This window comes from Branchiostoma belcheri, unplaced genomic scaffold (assembly GCF_001625305.1).
Source record: "Branchiostoma belcheri isolate BF01 breed outbred unplaced genomic scaffold, Haploidv18h27 scaffold88, whole genome shotgun sequence".
Lineage (NCBI taxonomy): Eukaryota > Metazoa > Chordata > Leptocardii > Amphioxiformes > Branchiostomatidae > Branchiostoma > Branchiostoma belcheri.
Window position 1 is genome coordinate 302,414 of NW_017804553.1, and position 26,624 is coordinate 329,037.

Genomic DNA, 26,624 nt, shown 5'->3' on the forward strand with positions numbered 1-26,624 from the left:
CACAGTGACACACACCTATTATGTATACGGAAAAGCCAAGACAAACGTTGTTCACCAGCAAACTGTTGAATCTTCTTGAAGTTCTTTATTCAGAACGTTAGTACACTTACTCAATGTCAGTTTGAATTGTAACAGCTAAAACAACTTCTTGTTCCTCTTAGGGAGTAAAACTACTCAAACTACATCAACCTTGCATTGCACCTTAAAGTACATAAGGGAAGTAAATTGCAGTCTGATGTGATTCACAGAGGGTATTCTCTACATACATCTAGTTGTTACTTCAGCTCCAAAATCTATATCCATGGTTCAAAACTCCCACAGGAACACCATTGGCACAATTTTATATGGCAAAATGCTGAATTTTGCATGTTATTTACTGATAGAGATGAACTTTCCTGCTACATGTAGCACCTTGTGTTTGACATGACAAAATGTATGCCAAACAATATGGCACACATTGTATCAAACCACCACTTTTCAGAGTGACTTCAGGTTTCTAATACCTAAACTGGAAACTGTATGCAAAGACTGCTGTATTAGCCTGATGAATTGTCAGTTCTGTTAAAATCTGAAATTCAGTTTGTTTCAATCACCAAGTTAACAGATTAGGAAACTCGAGTACCATATGGAATAAGCTCCCAAATTGTGACTTGTAAACATCAATATACCTGAACTTTGTCTGAACAGCTACACAATTATGTGACTTGTTAGCCTCTCTCTCCATGTTAATATTTCTCTAAGCTAGCAGCTAGGGGAACACATACAATGTTTAACAATGGGTTAACCTCCTAGAGTGTGGTTTCTAGTAAACATTTACACCTGTGCACTGTCTGAACAGCTACAAACAGATCTCTACAAAACTTTTCCTATGAGTCTGACCTCTATAAAATGTATGTTTTTTTACCTTTTGACCAACTTTACTTTCAAATGTAACGTATATGACTTTTCTACACATTTGACCTTTTGTTGGATGAAAACCGTGACCTTTCTGCAACCTTGAGCTCTGTAAGATGTCACGTCCTTCCGACATTCTCAAGGTCATGTTCCACGACTCCAAGGTCGTTACTTGCCCATGGCCAGCAGCAGGACGATGGGGCAGTGGTCACTGCCCATGACCCCTGACCTGATGACGTTATCGCACAGGTGTGGCATCAGCCGGTCCGAAAGCACGAAGTAGTCCAGTCGCCTGAGGAGGGGGAAAACAGAAGTGTTCTCATCAAATACAATGAAACAAACAGGAGCGGGTAGAAAAAGGAAAACTCCTGAGACACCAGGAATCAAAACCGGTCATCCAGCTTACAACAGCAGCGCGCTAACGACTATGCCAAAAGATCCGGACCCATTGGAATGGATCAGCTAGTGGCAATTGAACCCCACTGTTACAACTTTACTAGGAAAGGCACTCAGAGAGTGGCACGCAGCCTGACTACATCACACTTCTAGCAGCCTTTCCACTAGTCAGGCCCCTAGAAGATTGATGTCCAACACTTTTTAATTAAGAAAATGTATGAAAAACTAGCATATACCGGCAGATCTTATAGCCATGAATATATTCTGATACTAATGTTACAATTCTACACCACAGAAAAGCTGTTGGGACTCACCAGCCAACATTCTTGGCCCTGGCTCCCCCCATGTAAGTCCAGAAAGTGTAACAGTCTGTCTCCTCAGGGTACAGTTCCCTGTGGGAGGGAAAGTGACTTGTTAAAAGACATCATCAGTTACATAATACATGTATTGAACATTGATGAATTCATCAGTACAACACTCATCTTTCTCGTCTTGCAAATGCTTGCATGGGGCTTTTCAGCCTTGCTATGTAGTGACCCTAATCATACAATTAATAACAGGAAATATTAAACTAAGGTAAAACCAAAATTTCAAAGCACAAAGCCCCGCCCACCTGTAGCTGTCCTTGAAGCCCTGGTCCAGCAGACTGGTGAACCCCTCCCGCTCCTGGTCTGTGAACCCGGGAGTCTTGTTCCTGTTGGTCTTTGGGTTCTTCAAGTCTGAAATCCATTTTTAAGTTAGTAGTGCAGCCTCCAGCTCGATCTACTGATCATTAATCTGTCAAGTATTTCATTTTTGGAGGCTCAAAAAATTAACCCACAATATACGGGAAATGTTTGAGGCCACAGATACAAACAACTTGCAATCTGGCAAGCGTAAAGAATACAGTCTTACTCTCAGTGCTATGAGCCACATATGGCAGAAACAGAAATAGTATTTCGAGCCACAAGCATGTACAAATGTATTACTGCTTAGTTTGTGGAAAGGCTTAAAGCAAAGAAGTTCAAACCCCATCCTTAACATGACGAGCCAGCCATCTCAAGACCAATTTCAAGGTCATTTTCCTGAAGGTCGTCTTGCAGTACCCACCGATTTCGTTGTGCGCCACGTTGAGGTCCCCGCACAGAACCACCGGCTTCTTCTTGTCCAGCTTCTTCAGGTAGTCTGTAAAGGCCTCGTCCCACGTCTGGCGGTAGTCTAGCCTGGAATACAGACAGGTTAGGATCACTACAGGCTGGATAAAAGACAGGTTAGGATCACTACAGGCTGGAACACAAATGGGTTAGAATCACTATGGACTAACATAGAATCCACAATGCTTGGTCCCACGTCTGGCAGTAGTCTAGCCTGGAATACAGACAGGTTAGGAGCACAAAAGCCTGTGATGAATACAGGTCAGGATCATGCACACAATGCCTTTTGTCATGTCTAGCTTGGAACACAGATAGGATAACATAAGAAGGGGACCAAGTAGTCAGACAAGACGAGATGACAAAATCCTGACGACAAGATACTCACCTAACAAGCTTCTTGCCAGCATTTGGAACATCTGGAAAAACAAAGTCAACATCAGTTTAGTGCTATTTTCCTTTTTTCCAATACCTGCTTTCTCATACTAAAAATGTCTTTCTAGTAATGCAGATAACATCTTCTTTCCGTCATGTGACATTGTATGACGAGTACATGTCACAATAGGTAAAATGGCTGATGGCACACTGTCCAAGCTAGGTATTTAGTAGTCAGATTCACTGGAGTTGAGTGTATAAAGTGCCTTTCTCAAAGACACAGCACTGGGGTCTACTAGGGATTCGAACCCATAACTTTTAGATTCAACAACCCTAACCAAATGCTAGTTCCACAACACCCTACAACATTCCCCATACATGTACTTACAGGCTGTGACCATGTAGAAGTTGTCAAACTCTGCTGTGATGACTCGACCCTCATCATCATGCTCCTCTACACCTGGAAGGGGGGGTGGGGGTGGGGGGACGAAATGTTGGTTAATGAACATGAAAACAGTAGACTGATTCATTCCCTGACAAATTGATGCCGAAGCAAGGTTGAACTGTGATTCCCAACAAAAAGATTGGCCGAATCCAGTCTTAATCATTCCTGGATAAGTCCATGCTTTATGTTGGATAAGTTACAATTCAACTTTGCTTCACAATGAATGCATACATACCTTGCATCCCATCGGTTCCTTAACAGTTACTCAAAATAAGAAATTGACCTAGGTGTTTTCACTACTCATCTTGTATGTTTGACAAAAGTTAATAAAGATGATTTTAACTTTCTACCACCACAGATGAACTTTCAAGCACAGAGTGATGCTGCTCGGTTGAAACTTGGGGTAAATATAATTTCATTTGTGTTTGACGCTGGCTAGAATGGTGCTTAGAATAGATAGAAGATTTCAGCTCCAAATAGTGCGACCAGTGTTGGAAGAATGCCTTACCTATCCCGTAGGTGACTTTGTGTGGCTTGGTTTTGGACAGCAGGGCCGTCCCCGCGTACCCCTTCTTCTCGGTGGGTGAGTACCAGTAACCATGGTAACCCTCGACGGTGCTGGTGAACTCCTTGGGCACATCCTTGTCCGTACACTTGGTCTCCTGCAGACAGATGATGTCGGGGTCCTCCTGCGTGATGTAGGCGTGCCCGTTTTTCTGGAAAAGGAAAAAAAATTATCTACTTTCATTCAATTATGTTCACTTTCGCAGAAGGAAAATATATTGTTTTTTGCTCAGTTTCTTCCCCCTCTTCTTCCGTTCCAAACAAATAAGGTCAATGACCAGGACCAGACGTCCGTCACCTTGGTAACTGGTGTTGGGTTACATAATATAGCAAGTGCCATGCAGAATTGAGTTCAAGAGGGGCAATAAGGATAAAGAACAAAGCAGTAGTCTGTTAAGCTGGGCCATGTGAAGGAAAACATAATTCTGAGTTGTTTTCTCAGGGTGGTTATCTCAGTGACCAGGTACTGCTTTTTAGTCAGAGAGGCCCTGGATACATACATAGACAAACTGAGCAACAATGTATACAAGACAAGCACAGGATTTGGCATTGTTCTCTGGAATGTCTGTGTAGTAATTACGTTGCCATGCTGAATGGAAGCATATATGAATGTAGTCTTGTACCTTAACTGTTCCTCTCAGTCCATCCACATTCCACGAGGCAATCTTCAGGTTCCAGTGTCTACGGAAAAGGAAAATTAATCACATTACCTAAATGAGACTGAAGATCATCCTGTTGTCAAAGTATTAAATCAATTCGATCAATTAAATCAAAGTCAAGCATATTCGTCATTGGACCAGACTACTTACTTCCCAGACTTAGTCTTAGCATTGGATGAGAAGTCAGATTGCGACGACGTCCCTCCGGCTTCTGCTTTGGCCTTCTTGGCTGGTTCTGCATCCCCTGCGGCCTGAGGAAACGAGACGGCATGTTTATTTTAAAGACCATTTGTTTTCCCATTAGTCCACAACAGGTACTACTAGTGCACGTTTTATATGGAGAAACTTCCACTGACCTCAGGGAGTGGCATTCTCAGATTTTATATTTTGAACACTACTGGGCAGCTTTGGGAATCATGATAGTTTATGTTTTGTTGTATCTCTGTTAAAAATTATACGAACAGAAAAATGTTAACTAGGTTCCCTTAGAGGTGGATTTAGGAATGTTACATTATCCAGATTCTCACAGAGATAAGGTGTAGGATAATTAAAGTCTCTGTTAAAACAGCAGCTTACAGAATAGTCCAGACTGTCTATCCTCACGACACACAGTATACACACACCAACACAACAGTCTATGATTCACAAGGTACGATTAGAATCAAAAGTTGACAAACCAGTGCATGCAGAAGGCCCCAGGTTGTGATGTGAATCATGCTGGTTGGTTAGCACAAATGTAGGTTACTGGGTTAAAGTGGAAAAACCGGTATCCATAGGGGTACAAGTCTTTCCACTCACTCTATATTACCATATGAATATAAACCAAGCAGATGTCAGAAGGGAAAGACTGGCCATATGAAACAAGAAGTGATGCAATTCTTAACCGCACATAACTGCTCATACGGTTAATATACAAAACTGGCAAAGTTCAATGGTTGCGTGGATGTTCTCCAAATTTGAATCCTTGGGACTTTAGGGGACCATTTTAAGCTTAAAAACTAAAGCCTGCTCTGTTGTAAAACAGCGAACTCCTTTGAAGTTGCCCAAGCTGACTGCAAGCATCACATTCTAGCCAAACATTCAGTTCTCATATGACAAACAGGCTTGACTGTAGGACAGGTTTTACACAGTAGACACTAGACAGAGTCTTGAGGTGAATCTTAACTTTTTAAAGATGGTGTGGGTTGAGATTGCCATGGTGCTGAGTGTTGTGGGTGTGCTGATGTACTGGAGGTACACACCTGTCCCACCGGAGGGGATTTCCGAAAGGGAGAAGCGAAAAGTCGCAGTTCGCATGAAGACAATCGCTGTGGATATTGTAAGTCACTTTGTTTTTATTTCTATTGTAACATTCTTTTTTTTATAGATCTTATTGGGGGGGGGGGGGGGCGGGGGGGGGGTGTTGTATACATAAACTGCCTCAAGGTGCAAAACAGCAGTTTTGTTCACAGCCAATATCAAAGAACAGACTGTGTAAGACCATACTGTAAGGTTTGATCCACTAACACCAGGAGGATCCTGCATGCATCAGTTCCTACTGATGATGACTGATTTTAACATTTATCTATCATTCTCACAATCAGTAGGAAAATAGATGTAGGTAAGTTAAGTACAAATGTATTATGCTGGTTAAAGACACATTTCAAATAAATCCATTTTCTGTGTACTTGCAGGGGACAGTTCTGGAGTTCCTCGGTCTGACGACTGTTGTCCACTTTTTACGGGCATTGAAGGAGTACAAGGTCAGGCACGCCAAAATCTTCATTCCAGGGTCACTCTTGAAGGTCACCGAGACGACCTTCGATGGAGTCGAGGTCATGGTTTTGGAGCCACTGACCGCACAGAAGCAAAGCCCTGTCCCTGGACTCCTGTTCTTTCATGGTGGGGGATTTTGTTTGGGCAGTGCAGGTAACCAACTGAATGTGACTTGAAAGATTGTAAAATCTAGCTAAATAGGCCAGGGGAGTGTGCCCACGACAGAGTTGACTTGCTCCAAGAAATGTTATCATGGCTTATGGAATATTTTTGCCACTATCCATAACCCATTAGGAAGGCCTATTGGAGGCTAGTAGAGTCTTCTTTCTGCAATGATAAATTCTGTAGGCTATTTTGCAAGGATAGTTCTTTCCCACTCATGTCATTTAATCCCAGATAGCTTTATCCTTGAATACTGAAGCCTGATTTTGTTGTCCTTTTGTCCTGTTTGCAGCTGAATGCTTCAAGCTAACATCACATCTTGCCTTAGAGCTGGGTATTGTGATCATTTCAGTCAAGTAAGAACATTGTTTTTTTTTTTCAAAGTATATATTTACATGTATTATGTAATACATGTACAACTCAAAGATGACTGAAAGTACTCATATTTGTGCTATTATCTCAAATTTCTAAGGTCTAAGATTTATGGTTGGGGCTAAAACTGTCCACATGAGACACATTCATTTTGTAGTACCTCCCCCCACAAGAAATTGATTGTTTTTTTAATCATCACAGCTACCGCCTTGCACCGGAGCACAAGTTCCCAGCAGGACTGGATGACTGTATGACGGCAACTAAGTATTTCATTAGGCATGCCAGAAGGTGAGCTCCATACTAGTACTAGTACATTTTTGTACTTAAGAGCAAAGTATTTTAAGGGTGCGTGGCATGCATGTTACTGATGATCTTTATGTGGATTTCCTTGTGACATTACATTGTGTTTCCCCAGGTACAACGTGGACCCATCCTGTATCGGAATCGCTGGTGAGAGTGCCGGGGGGAACTTTGCTGCAGTGGTGGCTCTGAAACTGGCTCAGGAAAAACATTGCCCTGCTCTGAAACTCCAGCTCCTCCTGTACCCTGTAACCCAGCTTCTCATGTTCACCGCATCTGCCTACAAGTACGGTCCCTGTGAACTGCAGTCAGTGTGGGAGTTAGCCTACTTCACCTCTCTGTATCTGTATGGCAACAGGTCGAAGCTAGCCTACATGCTCAAGAACCCTGCCAGAGCAAAGTTGGAGGGTAGCCAGTATCTGAACTTCCTTGATCCTGCCATAGTGGATCCAACTCTCCCCCCTCTGCCTCCTGGCAGACATGTAAGGAAGGAAGATCTAGCAAATGGTGAAGACGAGATACTTGAGCTGGCCCTGAACCCCGAAGTTTCACCTCTCTTTGCTGAAGAGGAGGACATCTCGGGTCTCCCACCGGCGTTCATCTCAGCCATGGAGTTTGACGTGTTCCGAGATCACGCCATCTTTTATGCCAAACGTCTCGAACAAGCCGGGGTCAAGGTGAAGATGTTACACTACAAGGTCGGATACCACGGCCAGATTTTAGACTTCAAGGAGTCTGAGACGGCCAAGGTGATGATGGAAGATGTCTTGTCCTATCTGAAGGAGAACCTGTGACTCAAGTGTTTTCGTTCTCTGACATTTCAAGGGACACTGTTACTTTGATTGAAAGATAATGTTGTGTAGCTGCCATACCATGACTCATAGTTAACGAAGAATAAGTTTATTGAAAATTCCTGCCCGAAGGATAATTGCAAATAACAAGGATAAAAGAATATTGAGTGCAAAATAACTTCAAAATCTACTGAGGTAATTGTCTGAAACTGTGTCTAAAACTATGTCTGATGGGTAGCTGTGTATGGTTACGGTAGTAAGACTAAGGCTATTGTTTCTAATCCAGGTTCTGTTGCTGTCTGTCTATAACTAATAAAAGATATTCAAAACAAGAAATCAGAGATTTTTCAAAACATTACACAGTACAACATCAATCCATAACTTACAACCCTGTCAATCAGCTGAAACAAAATCTCCACCCACTCAAATTGCAATCCTCCCATACATATAAACCCCAATAAAACAGCTCCCCCAAACAGTACTTCCGCCCCGAATATAACAATAAAATCATTTGATCTACATATATATGGGATTTATGGAAATCAAGTCATTGTACTAGATACTGGTACTGGTATCAAATTATGACACTTGCATCTAACGTTAGATTAAGCGAAACTCGCCTTTCTTTTCGGCATGGTTGGAAGATAGAACGCTGCTCTACACCTGGACACAGCTGTTCGGATGGTTATGGCGATCGTCGTGACGCCTTTTCAAGAAAAAACGGTGAATTTTGGGACAAAAACACGGACAGCTCGCCTGGGCCTGCCCAAACAAAGGTGACGTGTGTCTCCCGCGTGGGGAGAATTCTCGCCTCTCATTGGTCGGCAATATAACCTTTAACTTTTACGGAAGACTACATTTTCAAGTAGGGTTGTTATCAATTAAATCGATTCAAATCCAAGGTATTCATAAAAAAAGAACATTATTTTCTATTATACATACTTTTTTAATTTCTAGAGAATAAGACAACGAATATTTGATTTGGTGAATATGAAAAAAATCACACATTTAGACAATGATCGTAAACCCCATTTGCTTCAATGGTATCTACCAAAACAAAATGGCTGTACTTTTCGCGATTTTCATATTTCTAGCCGTATATTTGTCTGGTTTAGCCAAGAAACTGATACCAGCGGCAGCCAAACTGGTGAGTTTTGAACTGTAGGAGATCGACATATTATAGGCAATAAATTTTAAGTATTTGATATTTAACGTTCGTAAATTTTAGGGATTTAAAGTTGGGGAGGGGGGCACCCATGTACCCAGTAGTCAGTGGCCGTAGTCAGTTGCAAATTTATAGACTATATATTTGCCTACGTTTGAATTATTTCCCCTGGTCACAGATATTCGTACAGGGTTGAAATGTTATGTCTCGATTTTTCCAGCCTTTTTCTAAACTTAAAACAATCTCTGCTCTCTATATTATAGAATAATGTAATATGTTATATTTGCTGGTTTCTGGGTTCTGCAGGTGATGAACTACCTTCAGAGAGAGACAGAAGGAGTGAGACAGCTGAAGGAGGAGTTGAGGCGACTGACGACGGAGCAGGACTCGGTCAGCATCAAGGACGAGTTCGCCAGACATGCGCGTCTGCAGCGTAAAATCAGCAAGATCAGGGACCAGCTCAAACAGACAGGTGAGTCAATAATTTTAATCAAGTCAGTAAATCAATTAATCAATCAATCAATCAATCAAAAATGCAAGACTGCTATGCGGAATAAGTCAGACAGGTTAGGCAATTAATCTATTGACCAAGGAGTAAGTCAATCTATCATCTAGCCAATCATACTTGCACCTACACCTACACCTACAGTTTAATACAATCAGCCAGATCATGTTGTCACTGAACACTGTTGTATTAAGATATCTTGATTACACCTACTAGTAAATTTTTCGTTGGTTGTTTTTCAGGCAGAGAGAAGTCAACACTTGCAATTAAAGTATCCTGGGTGATGTCAGCTGTTTTCTATGTCTGCTATGTGAGTATTTCATGTTTAGCATTATGCTATCAGCCATCTCTTTTATTTTGTGCAGTTTAGGAGTAAATGGTCCAAATATATAGGAAGTTATTTGTTATCTTCCTATCTTTGTATTTGCTTGTATGCAAAATGATATCCATTCAGAATTGTTTCCTTCATTATGTCCAGGGCATCCTGATGATGTCCTTAATGTGGAGATACAGAGGAGAACCTGTGCTGCTGCTGCCTGCAGATTGGCTCTACCCGCTAGGGGGCGTTGTGGCATTTCCATCTGGAGTTTCAGGTACGTGTACATGTATGCAGCCTTTTCACATGTGCCATGTTGGATTACAGTGTATATCTTTAAAAACATCAACATATATGTACTGCTTCTGTAATTAATTCACCTGCCAACACCTTGATGCCGGGACTCATATGATAATTATTACATGTATACTCAAAGCCTGGATAGTGAGTGATAGTGACTGATCGATTATGACATCAATAAAATGCCTCCAGAGAGTTTTTGTTAGAGCAAGGATATCACAAGGTACTAGTTCAGTTTTTGTTTTCTAATCTATTTTGTGTCCTGTTTAGGTGCTGTTGGTATCACATTCTGGCTGGTTGTGTGTAACCGAGTCTCAGCTGTGCTGGTCTGACAGGGGGGCTGTTGCTGGGAGACCACAGAGCTGTAACATCATCACTGGAGGATGTCTGGTACAGTCAAGCTTGCAGAGTGGCTGGAGAGCAAGTCTATCATGTACAATGTCTGCAACATCAGCACATAGGGTGCCAGGAGTACCAGTGTAAATAATGTGCAAGTATACAGTGTGTAGTTGGCCAGGCCTGCCACACCTATATGATGTAATGTATTAGTAGACAAACTTTGAGTCTACCTTGACACCACATTCAGTACAGAAAATGGGTGGTGTGTCCTCAGTACATGTAATTTTAATTAATGTCAAATTTCCTTGTAGATACTACAAATGTACTACTAGTTACTACTACGTGTATCATGATCTTCCTACCAACCCCCTATAGAAAAACAGGATGACGACAGTTTGAGTTGCGGAAGGTTTTAATGAAGCAGTCCACCTGTACACAGAATTTTACACACGTAAGACGCGATGTGGGTTAAAATTTTGTCTGTACATTTAAATTATGCACCATCGCTGTTAAAACTATGGCCGCAGCCATATAGTGACATCTAGGACAATCTTCAGACTTTGGAAGCACATCTTTGACTAAAAGCTGCATTCTAAAAACTCTCTGTACATATAAAAGCAGCCTACTTTGTTGTATCGTTACTACTTGTGGTTCGTATTGCAGGAAAGGTATTTATTTGTACATTAAACTGCTTTCTGACACTACACTGTTGTATATGGCTGTACAACTTGCTTCATTTACATACATGTACGGTGTACCTGACTTTGTTAATTTAATTGTTTCGGGCAAATACACACAATTGTGTTGAAGTACAGAATGTAACATGTACACTTGAAGTTATACACTTTGCTACATGCTGACATTGCATCTAAAATCTGTTTTGTGTCATGTACATAACTGACCTGTCTGCAATGGATTTACCGTATACCTCCCTGTCATCAACTTACTGATTGGCCTTGCCAACAATGACATTAATTGTAAATTTTTCTTTTAAGACATTTCTCTTTAAGTTTATGGTACACTGCACCTGTAGACCATTGTGAACAATTTCCCCCTGCACTGACAAAAGGACTGTATGTAGGGGAGATCTGCACATCCAACACAACAAGATAAAACCCAACAGCAAGTATTTCTTACTGTATATCCATATTTTGGCACACACAGACTCAGTTTTAGTTCATGGTGATATCATCCATGATGTGATATAGACATCTGATCCATAGTCTTAGAGACAGGAGCAAGAAATCTTAAATGTCATGGCTTACTGGACTGTTTTCCGTTAACCTGTACAGGTACAATATAATGATGTTACGGGTATATGTCACATATATTAGTATATCCTTTAAATCTGTACCATTGCCCCGAGTTGAGGCATAGGGATTTTATTACATACATGTTATGTACATACCCTGCTGACAACACTTCATCAAAGACAATTTTTTTACACTGTTAGGAACAAAACTGAAATTTGCCATCAAGTCAGGGACCACCAAAGCATTTTGCACTTGCATTTTTGCAATTTAGAATATACTTTCTTGTCATGAATTTAAAACTGGCAATATAGTTTTCTTTGTGGTCTCAAAAGACACTTGCTAATTAGAAATAAAACATCTGGGAATGCTCAAATGTACAACTGGAGATGAACAAGTTTACACAATGGTTCAGGGCAGTGATTTCAGTATGACTGAGTTGAATGTAACATGAGGTCAGGTATTAATTTCGTAGTGCTGTAGATTTCTAACATGTACATCTGCAATGAATTTCCAAACAACAACACAACTGCTCAGATGTGAAAACATTACTCACTTTGAATTTGGAAAGCCATTTTCAAATAACAAATTGCAGCGCATTGGAAGCCCTACATTTCCACTTGTTATTGAAGTAAACGTTAATTTGTTGAAGTTAAATTATAAATGTGTACTCGTAGAGATTGACTCCCCAAATCTTTACCGAGTAGGAATTTTATGGTATCTTTATACATGCATAGCAACAGAAATAACTCTTGGTATGATTTAATTTTTCAGTGTCTTTCCAAAATCAAAGTGACCAGTGTTCCGATGTCAGCTTCATAGAATGACTTCCTCGATTTCATCGTCAATAGAGTCCACCGCGTTGATCGCGGGCTTGTTACCAAAGCTGTTCTCCCTTCGTGGTCGCCGAGGTAAGAAAGGGGATTCCTTGCTCGTGGTAAACTTTGGTTCCTCGTCAACAATGGCAGAACCACCACCATACAGCGTGGAGGTTGGCTCCATTTTCGTATTTTTCTTGCTCGAGGCAACATTCACTTCCTTCTCCCAGGGATAAGCCGAACGATCCTTTACTGGCTTAGCTTTGGTACTCGATGAGAAAATGTCATCTTCCCCAAAAGAGCTTTGTTTTTTGTCCATCTTTCGCTCCGTTTCCCCAAACAGAGACTCCATGAGATTGGACTTGTTCTTCCCAGCGTCCCGCTTCTTTGGGGCAAACTCATCGTTGAACTGTATCGTGGAGACATTCTTTTTCGCGGGTTCCTTGGTCTTGCGGGTTCCGAACGTTGGAGCGTACCCGCCGAACGTCAGATCATCCTCCTCCTCCTTGCCGTTGTGGGATGGCAGACCGTTGTGCAAGTTCTCGTCAGGCTTCCTGAAGTTCCATTCCTTCTGTGACTTCCCCGAGTTGGAGCGACTGCCAATGCTGCTCTGTCGTTTCAGCTCTCTAACAGGACCAGGACCGTTCTGTACAACCACCTCGTCAGGGTTCTCCCCCTGGTCGATGGCCTTCAGCCGTGCCAGTAGCAGTGCCTTCTTCGTCTGCTCCTCCTTAGCTGCGATGTCCTTCTCAAGACGACTTGCCTCCTCCCTTGCTCGACGTTCGGCCACCTCTCGTTCGCGCTGTTCCTGCTCTTCCCGTTCCCGACGCTGCTTCTCCTCCTTTGCCCGCCTTTCCTGTTCCAGTCTCTGTCTCTCTCGTTCTTCTCTTTCCTTCCTTTCTTTCTCACGTTGCTCTTCCAGTCTTCTATTCTCTTCTGCTCTTTGTAGGTCTGGGGAGGCAAAATATGTGACAAGTTAGGTTTATGAAAGGCCAAGACTACATCTGATCTTTCAGGACCAATGCAATCATTCTTCACTGCGTATAGTGATAATTTTTAAACATTTCAAACAAATATTATCCTGAAAACGTAGCAACAGATTTAGGTGGCTACTTCAAACAACTTCCATCCACAACATATCATAACTAAAGTAAGAAGGATGCTACTTTTCAATATCTGAAAAAGTTCCGTTACCTTTTGCTAGTTGGCTCTCATCACTTTGGCTCAGCCTCTCCTTCATGAGTCGTGCCATCCGTTCCCGTTCCTCCACCTCGCGATCCCGTCTGTCCCTGTCCTGACGGAACTGGAGCTCCCGTTCTCGTGTCTCCCTCTCCAGCCTTTCTCTCTCTCGTTCTGCACGTTCTCTCTCCTCGCGTTGTCTCCGCTCCCTGTCCTCACGCTCCTGTTCCTGCCGCTCCCTCTCCTGTAAGACCAATATAACTTTGTCTTTAGTTTTGTAACAATAAAACATCACCCTCTCAAATAACCATGTGCTTACAGGGCCGTACAAACTTCACTCAATGCATGACATTCATTCTCACATTACTTTGTTTTCTTCAACTAAAACAACATATTTGGTATGTTGTTCAATGCATCAATCAGCAGATCAATCAAACAGATACAAGGCTCGAAAAGGAAGACACTGCATCAATCTGCTCAGCATGCTGAAGGGAGACATGAAGCACAGAGGGGATAGGCACTCCCACTCTTTCACAACAGAAAAGAAACTCCAAGAGCTAAGGGAGTCCAAGAGACAGAAGCCACAGTGGAAGGAGATGAAGAAAGACTGAACACAACTGCAGAACATTTTCACACCACTACATGCAGAATACATGTACAGTGGATGATGATGATGATCAGCAGTGAAACAAACAGAGACATCTCCTGACCTTGCGCTCCTCGTCCTCCCGTCTCCTCCTCTCCTCCTCCAGCGAGTCGTGCAGCTGAGCTGTCAGGAAGAAGGAGTCATCCTTAGACTCGTCTGTCGCAGTGTTCTTATGCTGGGCCTTTGGGAACAACAACATCATCGTCAATCAAAAGGCAAATATGAGGGGAAAGTTCTGTATTGGCATAGCTGGTATAAACCGACCTTCTGCCCAACGCACCAGTTTCACAGGCACGCGGCGCGGCGGCAGCTAGCTATACCACACCGAACAACCTGTTACACTCAATCTTTGCACATTTCATTGCAGGAGTTGTTGATGCCCCAACTGTGCTTGATGGCAACAAGTTCTACATTATTAAGATGATAGCAGGGGATTCAAGGGGAGTGCAAGTCCAAGAGACTACTTTTAGGCACTAAACTAAGTTTGGCATCTCTCCTTAAGTTAGAAGCGTCACTGCTGGAGACAAGCTTGACTCCCCAGAGTGAGGACCAACTGATTCAATAGGAGGGATACGAAGGTTGCCTGAGAACAATCCCAATCACACTAGAGCAAAAATAGCTGGCGATGGATAGCAGGCTGGTTGAATGAATGATGAAAATGAAAAGAGTTAATTTCAGTTATTGTACCTTTGGTCTCCTTGGGCTGGTCTCCACACTGGGTGCCTTGGACCCTCCGACCTTTAACCTGTTGGAGTAGATGTTCCTGATGTCTAGTTCCTTCTCCTTTTCCTGAAGAATGGAAATAACACAGTTTATTTGATATGCAAAATTTTCAATTTCTTTGTCCAACCAATGCTTTAAAGGAGAAAAGATTTAACCCTACGAATATCATGCTTGATATTCTATATTTAGAAGTGCCACATCAAAGTCATGACCTTCAAACACAAACTGTGTAGGGATGATTCAATGTCAGATTCTCTGACCTTGACCCTTCTGGCACACAGAACACAAGAGCTTCCTCCACAGCTGTGTGAAACTCTGCCCTTGACCTCATTCTACCCTGTACCCAGAATGCCAATGTGTCCATTAGTATTCTGTAGACTGTCTGTCTGAAACACTGCATAGAAAATGTGACCTTTGTTGACTAAAGCCTGATGTACTGAGGTTGTGTGCTGCAGACAGAGGGAAGGTTTCTTCTTTAGCCTTGGACAATCCATCAAGAAGCTTTCTTATGCTCAGCAGCCCTGTCTTTCAAGTTAGCTTCTCTTCTTTAAGGTACTCAATAAATTGTTCATTTTTTAAAGACATCCTGACTTGAGGAAACTGGGAGAAGGAAAGGCACACTGCACCTTCATAGGGCGACCACATTTCAAGGGTCAGGGTTATCATAACAGTTGCCATGGTAACAGACGCTACCAACTGTTGTTTCCCTTGTTTGTGTGGTTGCCCCAGTAACGAAGCATTGTCCGCTGCCCCCCAATAGAGCTGTGTTATTCCAGTCAGGTAGGCAAGGCTACAACTGCTGTCAACATAACCAACAAAACTAGGAACAAACTACACGGACCTGCAGATTTGACATAAGCATCAAACTTTTTATTTTTTCAAACTGCATTTTTCTGATATTAATGACTACTTTTTCTAACTCCTTTTCACACAAAAAAAAAATAATGGAAAAATCACCAAATGATGAAACAGCATTTAAGACAAACTCTATGTTCCAAAATTACCTTTGGCTTCAAGCCAGTTTCTTTGTTCTTGCCTAAAACACTTCATTCAATTTTACTACTCTAGTATGTTAGGCAAATCAATGTATGCTGACAAAATATTTACAAATACATGTAATAATATTTCCATCTATGTGAACCAAGCCAAAATTTGTCCCTGCCTTAAGGACCACATTTTGAGCAAACACGCCTCTTAAGTGTCCTGAATGCACACCTGAAGTGCCCTTACACATCTCAGGTTACACCTGGAAGTGTTTGAGGGACAATCGGTGGGAGAACTGTGGTACAACAAGCTACTTGTGCAACGGGGCTGTTTTCAGCACAGAAACAAGGTGTTTGCCACAGTGACACTGATGTGTGATGGGGCATGAAACCGTTATTTCACCTGCACCTACGTCTTGATGGTCTGGCTGACAGACTGATGGCATCTTGACACAGGTCTAGGACAGGGCTCTAGCCAGCACCAGTTTTTCCGTCAATTACCAGAACTTTGCGACATGTGACTGAATTTTAAAAAGAAATAATCCATCAACCTTGACAGACAAAATTAACAAAAATCTTGGGTAAAAATATGAAAACATCTTAGGGACCACCGACAACCATTCTCAACACCATGATTTGCCCCTCAAAATGTGGGAAATTGCATTTTTGAAGGCGTGAAAATCCAAACTTTCCCGGGGAAGCATAGATACCAGACCTCCCTAGATAGCGAGCAAATCTGATGATGAATCTGGGCTGATGGAAAGTCCAAGACCCTTCTTAAAGACACCTGTACCCACCTTGAGTTTGTTTTGCAGACGATCATACTCCTCCTGCAGTGCAGACAGCTTGTCCTGAGTCTCCTTGTGCCGTGTTCGCTCCGCGTTCAGCTGCCGGGTAGAGCTGCCCTGTACAAGCTCCAGGTGCTTATTCAACTCCTAAACAACACAGACAGGGAAGTCAATACAAGAAAACATATTTAAAGTAAAAACGTTTGATCCAACACAATAAAGGATGAGAAGACCAGAGTGACTGGTTAAAAGCTCTAGGTGATAGAACTTTATTGTCACTATTGGATCAAAAGTTTTAACTTTAAACGTGTAACTACCAACACTTTCATGAACTTTCATGATAGTACAGGATAACATCTTTTATCTAAAGTAAAACAGAAAAAGAAAACTGACAAATATACATGGCAATAGACTTCTACTCTTAAGATTTTGGGGGGACGCCCATGAAAAACCACTAGGTTTCTGGCCTCCTGTTCTTTTTTAATTGATATTACTACATGATTTCTTTGTTTTTTATGAGCAAATAGATAACAAAACAGCAATAACAGAGGTTGTAAACAAAAGCAAATTCAGTTTGGTATTCGATAAAAAATTCTCACATGGTTAGTCCATGCAGATTAAAAATGTACTAAACAATAGACATTTTCCCACCCTCCCCCTGAACCTATTCTCAATGGTCTTTTTGTCATTGTTCAGCTCCCACAAGCTACACTAACTGATCCCTGAGCATTAGGCTGACAATAACAACAGCTTTCCAGGTTAAATGGAGCCTGTAATACAGAACTGTGGGGAGGGATATGGTCTAGTTACTCGGTCAGTGGGTCGGAACTGATACTTGTGTTGTGGTATTGGCTGTGAAACAAGTTTTCTTTGCACATTGCAGGATGCCAGGACTTTTGAACTACTATCATGGAAGAACCCAACCATTGACAATATTATTACAATACAGTATGGAAACAATGAGGTAAGATTTTCTGGTAGAGCAAGTTGGGGCAAGTTGTGCAGTAATTTTCCAGAAGAAACATATGTTATTAGATGAGCTGAATGTCATACTGAGCTATAGCAGAGTTCTCATCTTTATTGTAGAAATACTAAAATGTTAGTACCAAAACATGTAGAAAGTGATACCATAATAAATTAATCGTTGCACCAAAACTTGCTATTATTGATGCCCAAGAACCACAGGACAGAGGCAAATGGCAAGCTACCATCAAGCCCCAGCATCAGAGTGCAAGAACGTCTACCCTCCTTTAAAAATAAAATGCAATAAACAACAACAAGCGACTCACAGCGACTTTTTTCTCCTTGTCCAGCAGCATCTGTTCCGTCCTCATCAGCTTCCTGTTCAGTTCATCTCTCTCGGCAAGATTTTTGTCCCTGACGATTTTCTGCAGCTTGGTGACCTGGTGTTCCTTCTTCTCCAGGTCGTCCCGCAAGTCCTTAATCTTCTGCTCCGAGCGGTGGTTACTGTCCTGTTTGTGTCGTAACCGCTCCTTCAAGTTCCGAACCTCGGCGCTGTGCCGCGCGAGAAGCTGGGGCAGGTCGCTCTCCTGGTCCTCGAATCTTGTCAGTGCCTTCTCCTGCTTGTGCTGTAGCGTCTTCAGGAGTTTGTTCTCCCGTTTTAAGTCGTCTAGTTCCCGCTGCAGCTCAAAGATCTGGCTGGTGAGGTCCTTGATTTTGACGCGCCGTGCTGACAGCATGCGTCGCGTGACGATATCACCCTGTCCATGTGGCCGTGGTGTGTTTTGTAGACTCTGCGGACGGTAGCGGGGCCCACGGGACCCTGAATGGTGCTTTGTGACAGTAGTTTTTGCTACAAAGGACAAAACATACAAAGATTCAGTCAATTATAAGACATCAAGATTATTTATAACACTTTGTGCTTGGGACCATGCAGGTGTTCACCGAAGATTCACCACCAAGATGTTTTACCACCAAGAGTGAGGTTAAGTGCTGTCTTCTGTACTAGGGACAACGAAGGGTTTGGGTGGATTATGGTTAGTGCTTGTGCAGAGGTGGAGGGATATTATAGCTAGGCCTCACAAGGGTCTTATGGATGACATTAACGTACATAATAATTCTAACGTACATAATAATTCTGTCATATGGTAACAAATTGACATCATGAGTATCATTTTACATTCTGAAAAATTTGTTTTGTTATCCTTCATAGTAACACCGTTTAAAAACAGTTCAACTCAACGTGAGTTTTCATTATTTGTACTTTTCATAAAAATTTCCATTCTGAAGTTGTCATCCATAAAATTATCCTTGTACAACCTTGACAGACATGTGGAAATTATAGAAGGATATTAGTACATGTATGTAGCATTCCATTAGAGATAGGGATAAAGTACCATGCAGGGCATGTTACAAAGTACAGGAGGATAGGGGTTAGGTGAGGATGCATATTTCAGCATGCGTTTTGCCCTGTGAAAAATGACAAATTGTTCAGCAAAGTTACCACTAGTTAGAGAAGAAGTCGACGGCCATCTTCGCGTTCTGGTTATGAAAATGCTGCTGTTTGAGGAGCCAACTTTGTCTGGAAGAAAACAAAAGGAGGGTTTTTTTTTAAACACCTGAAATAAGTATCAGTAATACCATAATGCTGTAACATAATTCTGACTTATGCATGTGAACAAAGTGTGTGGATGTACAGTGTATTAAGTTTTTAACAAGGCCTATGTGACAAATTGTTATCACAAGCCACCGTAATGTGGATGTGAAGCTAACTTGTATTACACCAAAAGGCCTGTTATATACATAGCCTTGAGCGGTCTCAACTTGTGGGGGAAAATATCAGAATGAGAAAACAAAAAGGTCTCCACTTACAGCAAGAAACATCTGGATACATGGAATATATCATTGCACTGTTTGGTGTACTACAATCTTATAACAATTATTATGCTTCTGCCACCAATATATACATGTATATCATTACCACATTATCTGCGACACTTGCTACAGTATGTAAGGAATCAATATGCCATCAATAAGTCCTGGCAGATGCCAGGGTTCTTATTGGTCAAAATGTCAACATAACAAGAAAGGGGTGAAAAGGATTAATTTCATTTGTACATTGAAAAGCAGGCATGAATCCAACAAATTTCAAACTTGGTCAATAAAACTGCCAATGCCACTGCTGAATTAAATCATCTAGCGTAACCTCACCGTCTACAGTAGTTACTGTGCAGTTAATAACAAATTGAATGCATTGTTAAAATGCCATGGTGCATGCATCACGCAAATAAATGCTTCCATGCACATACCATCTTAACAACACAAAGCCTAGCAATTACAAGCTAATCATTGATGGAATCTCCAATAGATTAATCCAGCTATAGACTCTACACAGACACAGACTACCGCAATAGAGTGCAATAATTACCGTTGTATGTACTCTACGTGTGAGTTTAAGTGTGTTTTACTGTTGACATTGACCTCCCACTATAACAGCACAGTGTGCAGTAAAGGCCAAGAGGTCCATCTGGATAGAATTAATAAAGGTTGATAAGTTGATTGATTGGTCCATAGATTGATTGCTTTATAGAACAGATTTCCCCCCTACAGTACACAGTATTAAATGCTAATGGCAACACCCAAACATGTGGCTTACGAAGGCTTAACATCCTAGCAGTTTTACCTTCCGTTCACCTTGATAGCTTATACAGAACTATGGACTAAAATGCAGGCCAATACGTATATTGTTCTTGTACAATGCATATTCGGATTATCTACTAGTATTTGTTACCAACCCGTTGTGTGCAGGATTGTTATAAGTTTGTTTGAACTTATGGATGTACTACTACCACCGGTACCACCTTTCCACATTGTGACTTGCCACTGTGGCCACTTTTTGGTTACATCCTTAGATAATTTTTCCCACAGACACAAGCTATATATAGTGACCCCTTGTCCACATGGACCAGACTTTCTTGGTCCCTTAAGTGGTCTTCTTGGTTAGATTTTAGATTATTACTAGTAGTCTCTCTCCCTCAGTCTGGTATCACATCATTTACAGTTTAGCAACTCAGCAATTGCTTGCTCTCTTGTGCGAATATATAGAGTATACTGGTAACGTAACCTATAAGAGCAACACAAAAACTACCTGCCACCAACTGTGACTTCTCCACATCTGCAGGTCCCCTCTCACAGCAGGTAGGGTCTGTGATGACACACAGTTTCCCTTCCCATGGTACACCCAGGCTCCTCCGCACAAGTGACGGTGCCATGATCACTACACAACAGTACAGCAGACCTGAACTCTACAAAACTAACAGAAACACTGCCTAATATAACCTTAACCAACGCTAAGCACAGTTGGCCCTAATATTGCAGGGTACTTTCACCTCCAGTCACACAAGAAAAGGCCTGCAGAATCCAAAATTTAAATCCCCTCATGATCAGTGAGTCCAGATGGACTCTAGGAGTCAGGAATGTGGATTGGCACATAAACCATCTCCTAACCTGTCATTACCCTGTCAGTGACCTTACTTCTCAATTGGGCTCCTGAGGTCTGACTGGAGAGGGTTATTATCTATTATAGTGGAGAATGTTTTTATGAATATACACGTAAAAGGTAAGAACACCTGCTTAAGAGCAAAAAATTTCAATACTGTTCTAAATTTTGAAGACACCTTGTTGGACAGAATCCCTACATTTTGAGTGGATACTAATATGTTAAGTTTCACAATTTGTAATTTAAGGTCCTGAGGATATAATACAAACCCTATACATCATGGCTAAGGTCACTAAGCTGTTAATGGCAGCAAGAAGGTTAATTTCTGTCATAAAGGTTATAATTAAGTGACTACTGTACATATTTTGTGGTTATAGAGAGAGAACAAAATCTAATTTTTGTCTTGTTACAGTTCTCTGTTTTCAATGTTTGAATTTCCTCAAATATTTCATTCCATACAAGTCATTGAAGTAATCCTTGTATGATTACAAATTGATGAAGAATGTCATTTCCTTGAAGATCATGTTGGATACACCTACGTTGGTTATTGAATAATTGATATCATTTTAATGTGTAGATCTCGCAAGATCAACCACAGGAGCACAAGGTTGCCAGGATAATTATTTCACTGCCTCATCAATAATTCAACACAATCCTTCAACCTTCAGAACACAAACGTTGTCCTGGCCACTTACGTGTGTTTCATGTCTCCGCTAGCGTGACTTGGTACATAAGTACACGGTGTGTTGCCGTTCTAACACTTATACCATTAATAAATCATTCTTTATTACAGTTTGGTGGGTCAGGTGGGGATATACACCTTATATAACACTGGTCTTGTTGAATTTAGAAAGCAATATTCTAAATTTTCAACCACCATATTTCAACATGTTACTATCCTAAACATAAGATTGAACCTTGTATTTTGAAAAACAAGCTTCCTTATGGTATTTTTAGTTCCTTTATGATGAACATATTTATAGGAGATATTTGGGTTGTTTATTCAAAGTTACCAAACTGCCAGTGTTCACTATCTGAATAGCCCGTAGTAATTATACCGGTAACATGACAAAGAGAAATGTGGATCTGCCATTCAGATATGCTTTCCACAAACGAAAATGTAACTTATTTCTGCCATGACAAGCACTTCCCTTGGGAGTATTATTCCTGAATTCTTCAGAGCAGATCTATATCTTCTATAACTGTGCTGCTTGTAAAGGTGTCGTGATATGCTAAAGGGCACCTATGTCAAGTTGTCAACTGATATGATAGAGATACAGAATGGAATTCGCACTGTTCTAGCATGTTTTTATCAGGTTCGTGTACCTCTAAGCCTGCCCATAAATGTTCAAAGACCTCACCATTTGTTTGGTTCCCTGAGGAACAGTTGATCATAACTCCACTAGAGTTGGAGCAAATAACCTGCACAAACAATCTAACAAATGCCAGGTGAGTTATCGATTAAACACGGATTAACCAGCAACAATGCTTCCTGTCCCAGGCAGAGGCAAGTTAAACAGTTACTCCAAACAGTAACGGCCATAACAGATGAGTGATATGACAACGCATGGCAGGGTATGGTTACATGAACACTGTAGCTAGGATCTCACCAGCTCTGTAAGCTATGAGCTCTATTAAAGAGGGACTCACACCAATTAAAGTTGGGTCTCAAGTCTTTTGGAGGAAATCCGAAAAGGAAAGACCACCCGGATGAAAAAGAAAAAAAGACGTAGCTATATGGAAATTAACGAAATTAACACCCAACCAATAACAACTTCATATCTACATGTATCTACCTCACAATTTGAGAAGAGCAAGGGTGCCAATAGCTCAAAGTTTCAAACCTATCATGTGTTACACATTCTGTATATTGTAACAGCAACTACAATACAGGTATAAGGCCTATGTTTTGCTATGAAACAGTTAACCTGTTATACAATACACAGTATACGGACAGAGACACCCGGGTGACCTTGGCCAGCATCTGACTTTGTTGTACTGTAAACCAAACTGACATCTGATCTGTGCTGCTTCCTTCAGGCATGGCAGAATAGCTTGGTGGGGGAGGGGGCACGTATTACTGTCTTTGCTGATTAAATTCTAGAGGATACTTCATACCCACATTTGGAAAGTCTCTGAAATGCTCAAAGTCAATGTCAAGACAGCAAAAGCAGAGAACAAAAATCACGATGATGATAGATCAAGAAAAAATCCCTATATATCATTTTTACTAAATCATGTCATATCGAAAATCAACCTGTACAAGTAACTACCTCTACCTAAGGACCACCAATGTGACCACTGGTTGATGGTTACATAATTATTTTTCCCATCGACACAAGCAAATTAAACAGTGACCACCTGTCCACATAGAGTCATTTTGCGCAGTTTTGACTGTAATTGTTTAACAGTTTCCCATCCATTTGTTGCATGTCCTGTTTGTACAAGGCCACACCGGGATGTTCTATACCACTTCAGTATGACTTCCTGGCCACTGGAACAGCACTACACACTCTACAGCCCTGCTACGCACTACCATTGACTGGGGGAGCTGCCAAATAATGCACTCAACCATGCATGGGATAGTCATGGTGAAACATAACAGGGTTAGACCACACAATACGTAATTACAGTAAACGGGCTGCGGTTAGCGAACACTTTTGCCTCCCAATGTATTGAACAACAGATTAATGAGGTGAACCCTACACAGGTTGGAATTTTGAGTTGAATACGCTACATTTTTTTTGTCATTTCGAGTTGAATACAGTCACTACAGCATTACAATAGGCTTGTGGCGATTTTCAGGAGTTACTTCAAATACTTCTGTCCTAACAACAACACTTCATCGGTTCATTTACAAACCAGGTGTTACATATGACCTAACCGATGAGGACAAACCTTAGGATTGTACAAAAAGTTGCTCCTATATAGTTTTCAACAAGTGATATCTTTTTCAAGAGAATATTTGTGGTGTGACAGTTTTTCTGCACTTCTGACAGAAATCACTTGCAAAATTCTGAATTTGTCGTTGCGTTTATCATAGACATACATGTTTGTCTCCTCTATAACTAAATACCTGTTTTTTAAAGACACCGATCATATCAGTTCCATATGTCAACACTTTCAATGTTTGCTTCATGCTGATAATGAAAAATAGATTGAACTTGATGACATTCTGAGTGCCCCTCTGGGGGCAAAAATCTTCTGTTTCTAGCTTCACAGGAATGAGTGTTTGATATGAAAATATAACAATTTTAATATATCACAAATAAGCTGCTATCAGAATTACTTGTCCCAGCTATGGGACAAAGAAATTAGGTTATGACATCCCCATTAAGTTGTGATTCTAACTTGGATGACTTGGCTTCAGAATTTAAAGACTTTTGATTTGAAAATTTCTGTTAAACTTCAGTATTGGTGAGTGCAGTTGCAAGCACTTCATAGGGTACTGAAATGAGTTGGACAATGTGGTTACTTTAGTGTAGCAACTTTGGTTTCCATCTCCTTATAAAGAACGAAAAAAAGGGCAGCGTCCCTTTGAGAGGGGAGGTTAAAATAACAAGTAAATTCCATGGTTTTGTGCTAAGTGTTTCAAACACAGACGAAATGAACTCAAGATGCAAAACCGTGTGTTTGTTAAGCCCAGTTCCTTGTAAAAGTCTTACGAAGACATTGTAAGGTGGTTGTTTCTATGTTCTTTACACCTGTAAATACCGGGACAATGCCTTAAACACAATATAAGATACCCCCACAGAGACAGAGGCCTTAAACCTTTTCAACATAAAAGCTTTTAAACCACCCCTTGGTTCCATGTGTTTACTTAGTATTGTTTATCACCTTTCTCACCATAAACAAACAAACACATTATCACCTGATATAAAAATGTTCAAAGAAGGTGTGTAGTATCCTAAGGTATGTTGGTACATATTGTACATTTTGATACAAATGCTACATAATATTTTTTTGGCAATATTTCCTCATTTTGCACTACTCATTTTGAAACGTTTGTTTGTTACGTTATTCCTGTCGCAGCAAGGCCATTTTAGTAGTTCTCACTTTTCTAGCATTGTACCTACATATATATTGGAAATATGAATTTCATAACCTGATGAAAATCATATAGGTAGGTGTGTCAGATGCCAACATAAATTGTTAGCACAAATTATATCATTGTGCTAAATAATTTTGTGGCAATATTGCAACATTTGCTACATGATGAATATTTTTGTTACCGTATACCCACCTTTTCTCGGAGAAGTTTCGCTGGACGCCCGTTTCCCCTTCTTCTTGCCGGCCCTTGTGGGAGTCGGGGTTCGCGTCTCGGACTCGGAGTCGAACGAGTCTGAGTAGGAGGCGTCCGTGTAGGAGTCCGACCGGGATCGGGAGCGGGTCTTCCCGCCGGACATGGTAGCCTTACGCCGGGGCGGGGAGGGCGACCGGCGGGGGAGGGCGGAGAGCGGGTACGGCTGGTCGGCGTGTCGTCGAAGAAGGAGTCCCCCGACCCTATCCCAGTGTCTGTGCCATAGCTGGGTTGCTGGGGCGGCAGGACGGCTGTCATTGCACACTGCAGACGTTAGGAAGGTCCTCCTCACAACCTCCGTTTCACCAAGGAGTCTTTCTCCAACCTCCTCGGTAGTGGAGGACCGAAGGACCGCGGTAGATGGGGACGGGCTGCCTCTGTAAAAATTTAAACTCCTCTTCCCCTAAACCAAACAACGATACGTTGCAGTAAATAAGTGTTTGTGTTAAACAATAACGTAACAAGCGTAAGTACAATCCACAAACGTGAAACAGTGAAAAATCGTGTTCTGGAATATCATGAGGAGGGAACGTGCGTTGGTAACGCAAACGTCCTGGTTCCGTCCAAAAAACAACAACGAAAAATAAAATACACAAGAGCCTCAGACACTTACCAACTCCTTCTGGGAACGGCGCACACGTTCACAAGACGTCTTGCGAGGTATTGAGGGGACAAGACTAGAGGAATGGTCCCCAAGAGGATAGAATTTCGCGACGTGAAACCCGCAAGACGATCGCGAAGAAACAAAAACCTCCAAGATGGCAGGCTGGCATGTATCCCGGCATGCCTCGCGTGTTTGGTCCCATGACGACGTTTGTTATGGTGACGTTTATTTACGTGGTTGTCAGGAAGGTAAGGTGTGTGCCGTGCGGACAGGTGTTTAAGGCGCCACGCAGGTGAGATAGAGGGGCCGGGACGCACCTTGCACTTGTCCGCAACGATCGTCTTGTCTTTCTGTCCCAGAAAAATTAGAAATTTTCCCTTTTACCCACAAGAAAAGCGGTAATACA

At 41.5% G+C, this 26,624-nt stretch overlaps 3 protein-coding genes across 4 annotated transcripts; 1 reads left to right on the forward strand and 2 right to left on the reverse strand.

Annotated features, from left to right (window-relative positions):
- Positions 1–481: 481 nt before the first annotated feature.
- Positions 482–8,623, reverse strand: LOC109487420 (DNA-(apurinic or apyrimidinic site) lyase-like). 2 transcript variants are annotated; one of them, XM_019791415.1, is made up of 10 exons: positions 8,464–8,623; positions 4,614–4,714; positions 4,428–4,485; positions 3,749–3,956; positions 3,184–3,255; positions 2,809–2,839; positions 2,380–2,492; positions 1,904–2,009; positions 1,605–1,682; positions 482–1,186 (listed from the first exon to the last, which is right to left on the reverse strand). In XM_019791415.1, the coding sequence occupies exons 1-10, from the start codon at positions 8,476–8,478 to the stop codon at positions 1,063–1,065; spliced, it is 906 nt and encodes a 301-aa protein (XP_019646974.1). In that variant the 5' UTR covers positions 8,479–8,623; the 3' UTR covers positions 482–1,062. The 2 variants fall into 2 exon arrangements, with proteins under 2 accessions (XP_019646974.1, XP_019646973.1); XM_019791414.1 differs by lacking the exon at positions 8,464–8,623 and adding an exon at positions 5,141–5,253.
- Positions 8,624–8,893: 270 nt separating this feature from the next.
- LOC109487406 (tail-anchored protein insertion receptor WRB-like) lies at positions 8,894–10,501 on the forward strand. The gene is made up of 5 exons (XM_019791394.1): positions 8,894–8,990; positions 9,315–9,480; positions 9,756–9,823; positions 9,992–10,106; positions 10,400–10,501. The coding sequence occupies exons 1-5, from the start codon at positions 8,904–8,906 to the stop codon at positions 10,459–10,461; spliced, it is 498 nt and encodes a 165-aa protein (XP_019646953.1). The 5' UTR covers positions 8,894–8,903; the 3' UTR covers positions 10,462–10,501.
- Positions 10,502–12,509: 2,008 nt separating this feature from the next.
- LOC109487405 (lebercilin-like) lies at positions 12,510–26,412 on the reverse strand. Its single transcript, XM_019791393.1, has 9 exons — positions 26,228–26,412; positions 25,558–26,017; positions 19,320–19,397; positions 18,145–18,668; positions 16,865–17,002; positions 15,049–15,150; positions 14,426–14,542; positions 13,731–13,959; positions 12,510–13,487 (listed from the first exon to the last, which is right to left on the reverse strand). Exons 2-9 carry the CDS (start codon positions 25,718–25,720, stop codon positions 12,535–12,537), a joined length of 2,304 nt encoding a protein of 767 aa, XP_019646952.1. The 5' UTR covers positions 25,721–26,017; positions 26,228–26,412; the 3' UTR covers positions 12,510–12,534.
- Positions 26,413–26,624: the final 212 nt, after the last annotated feature.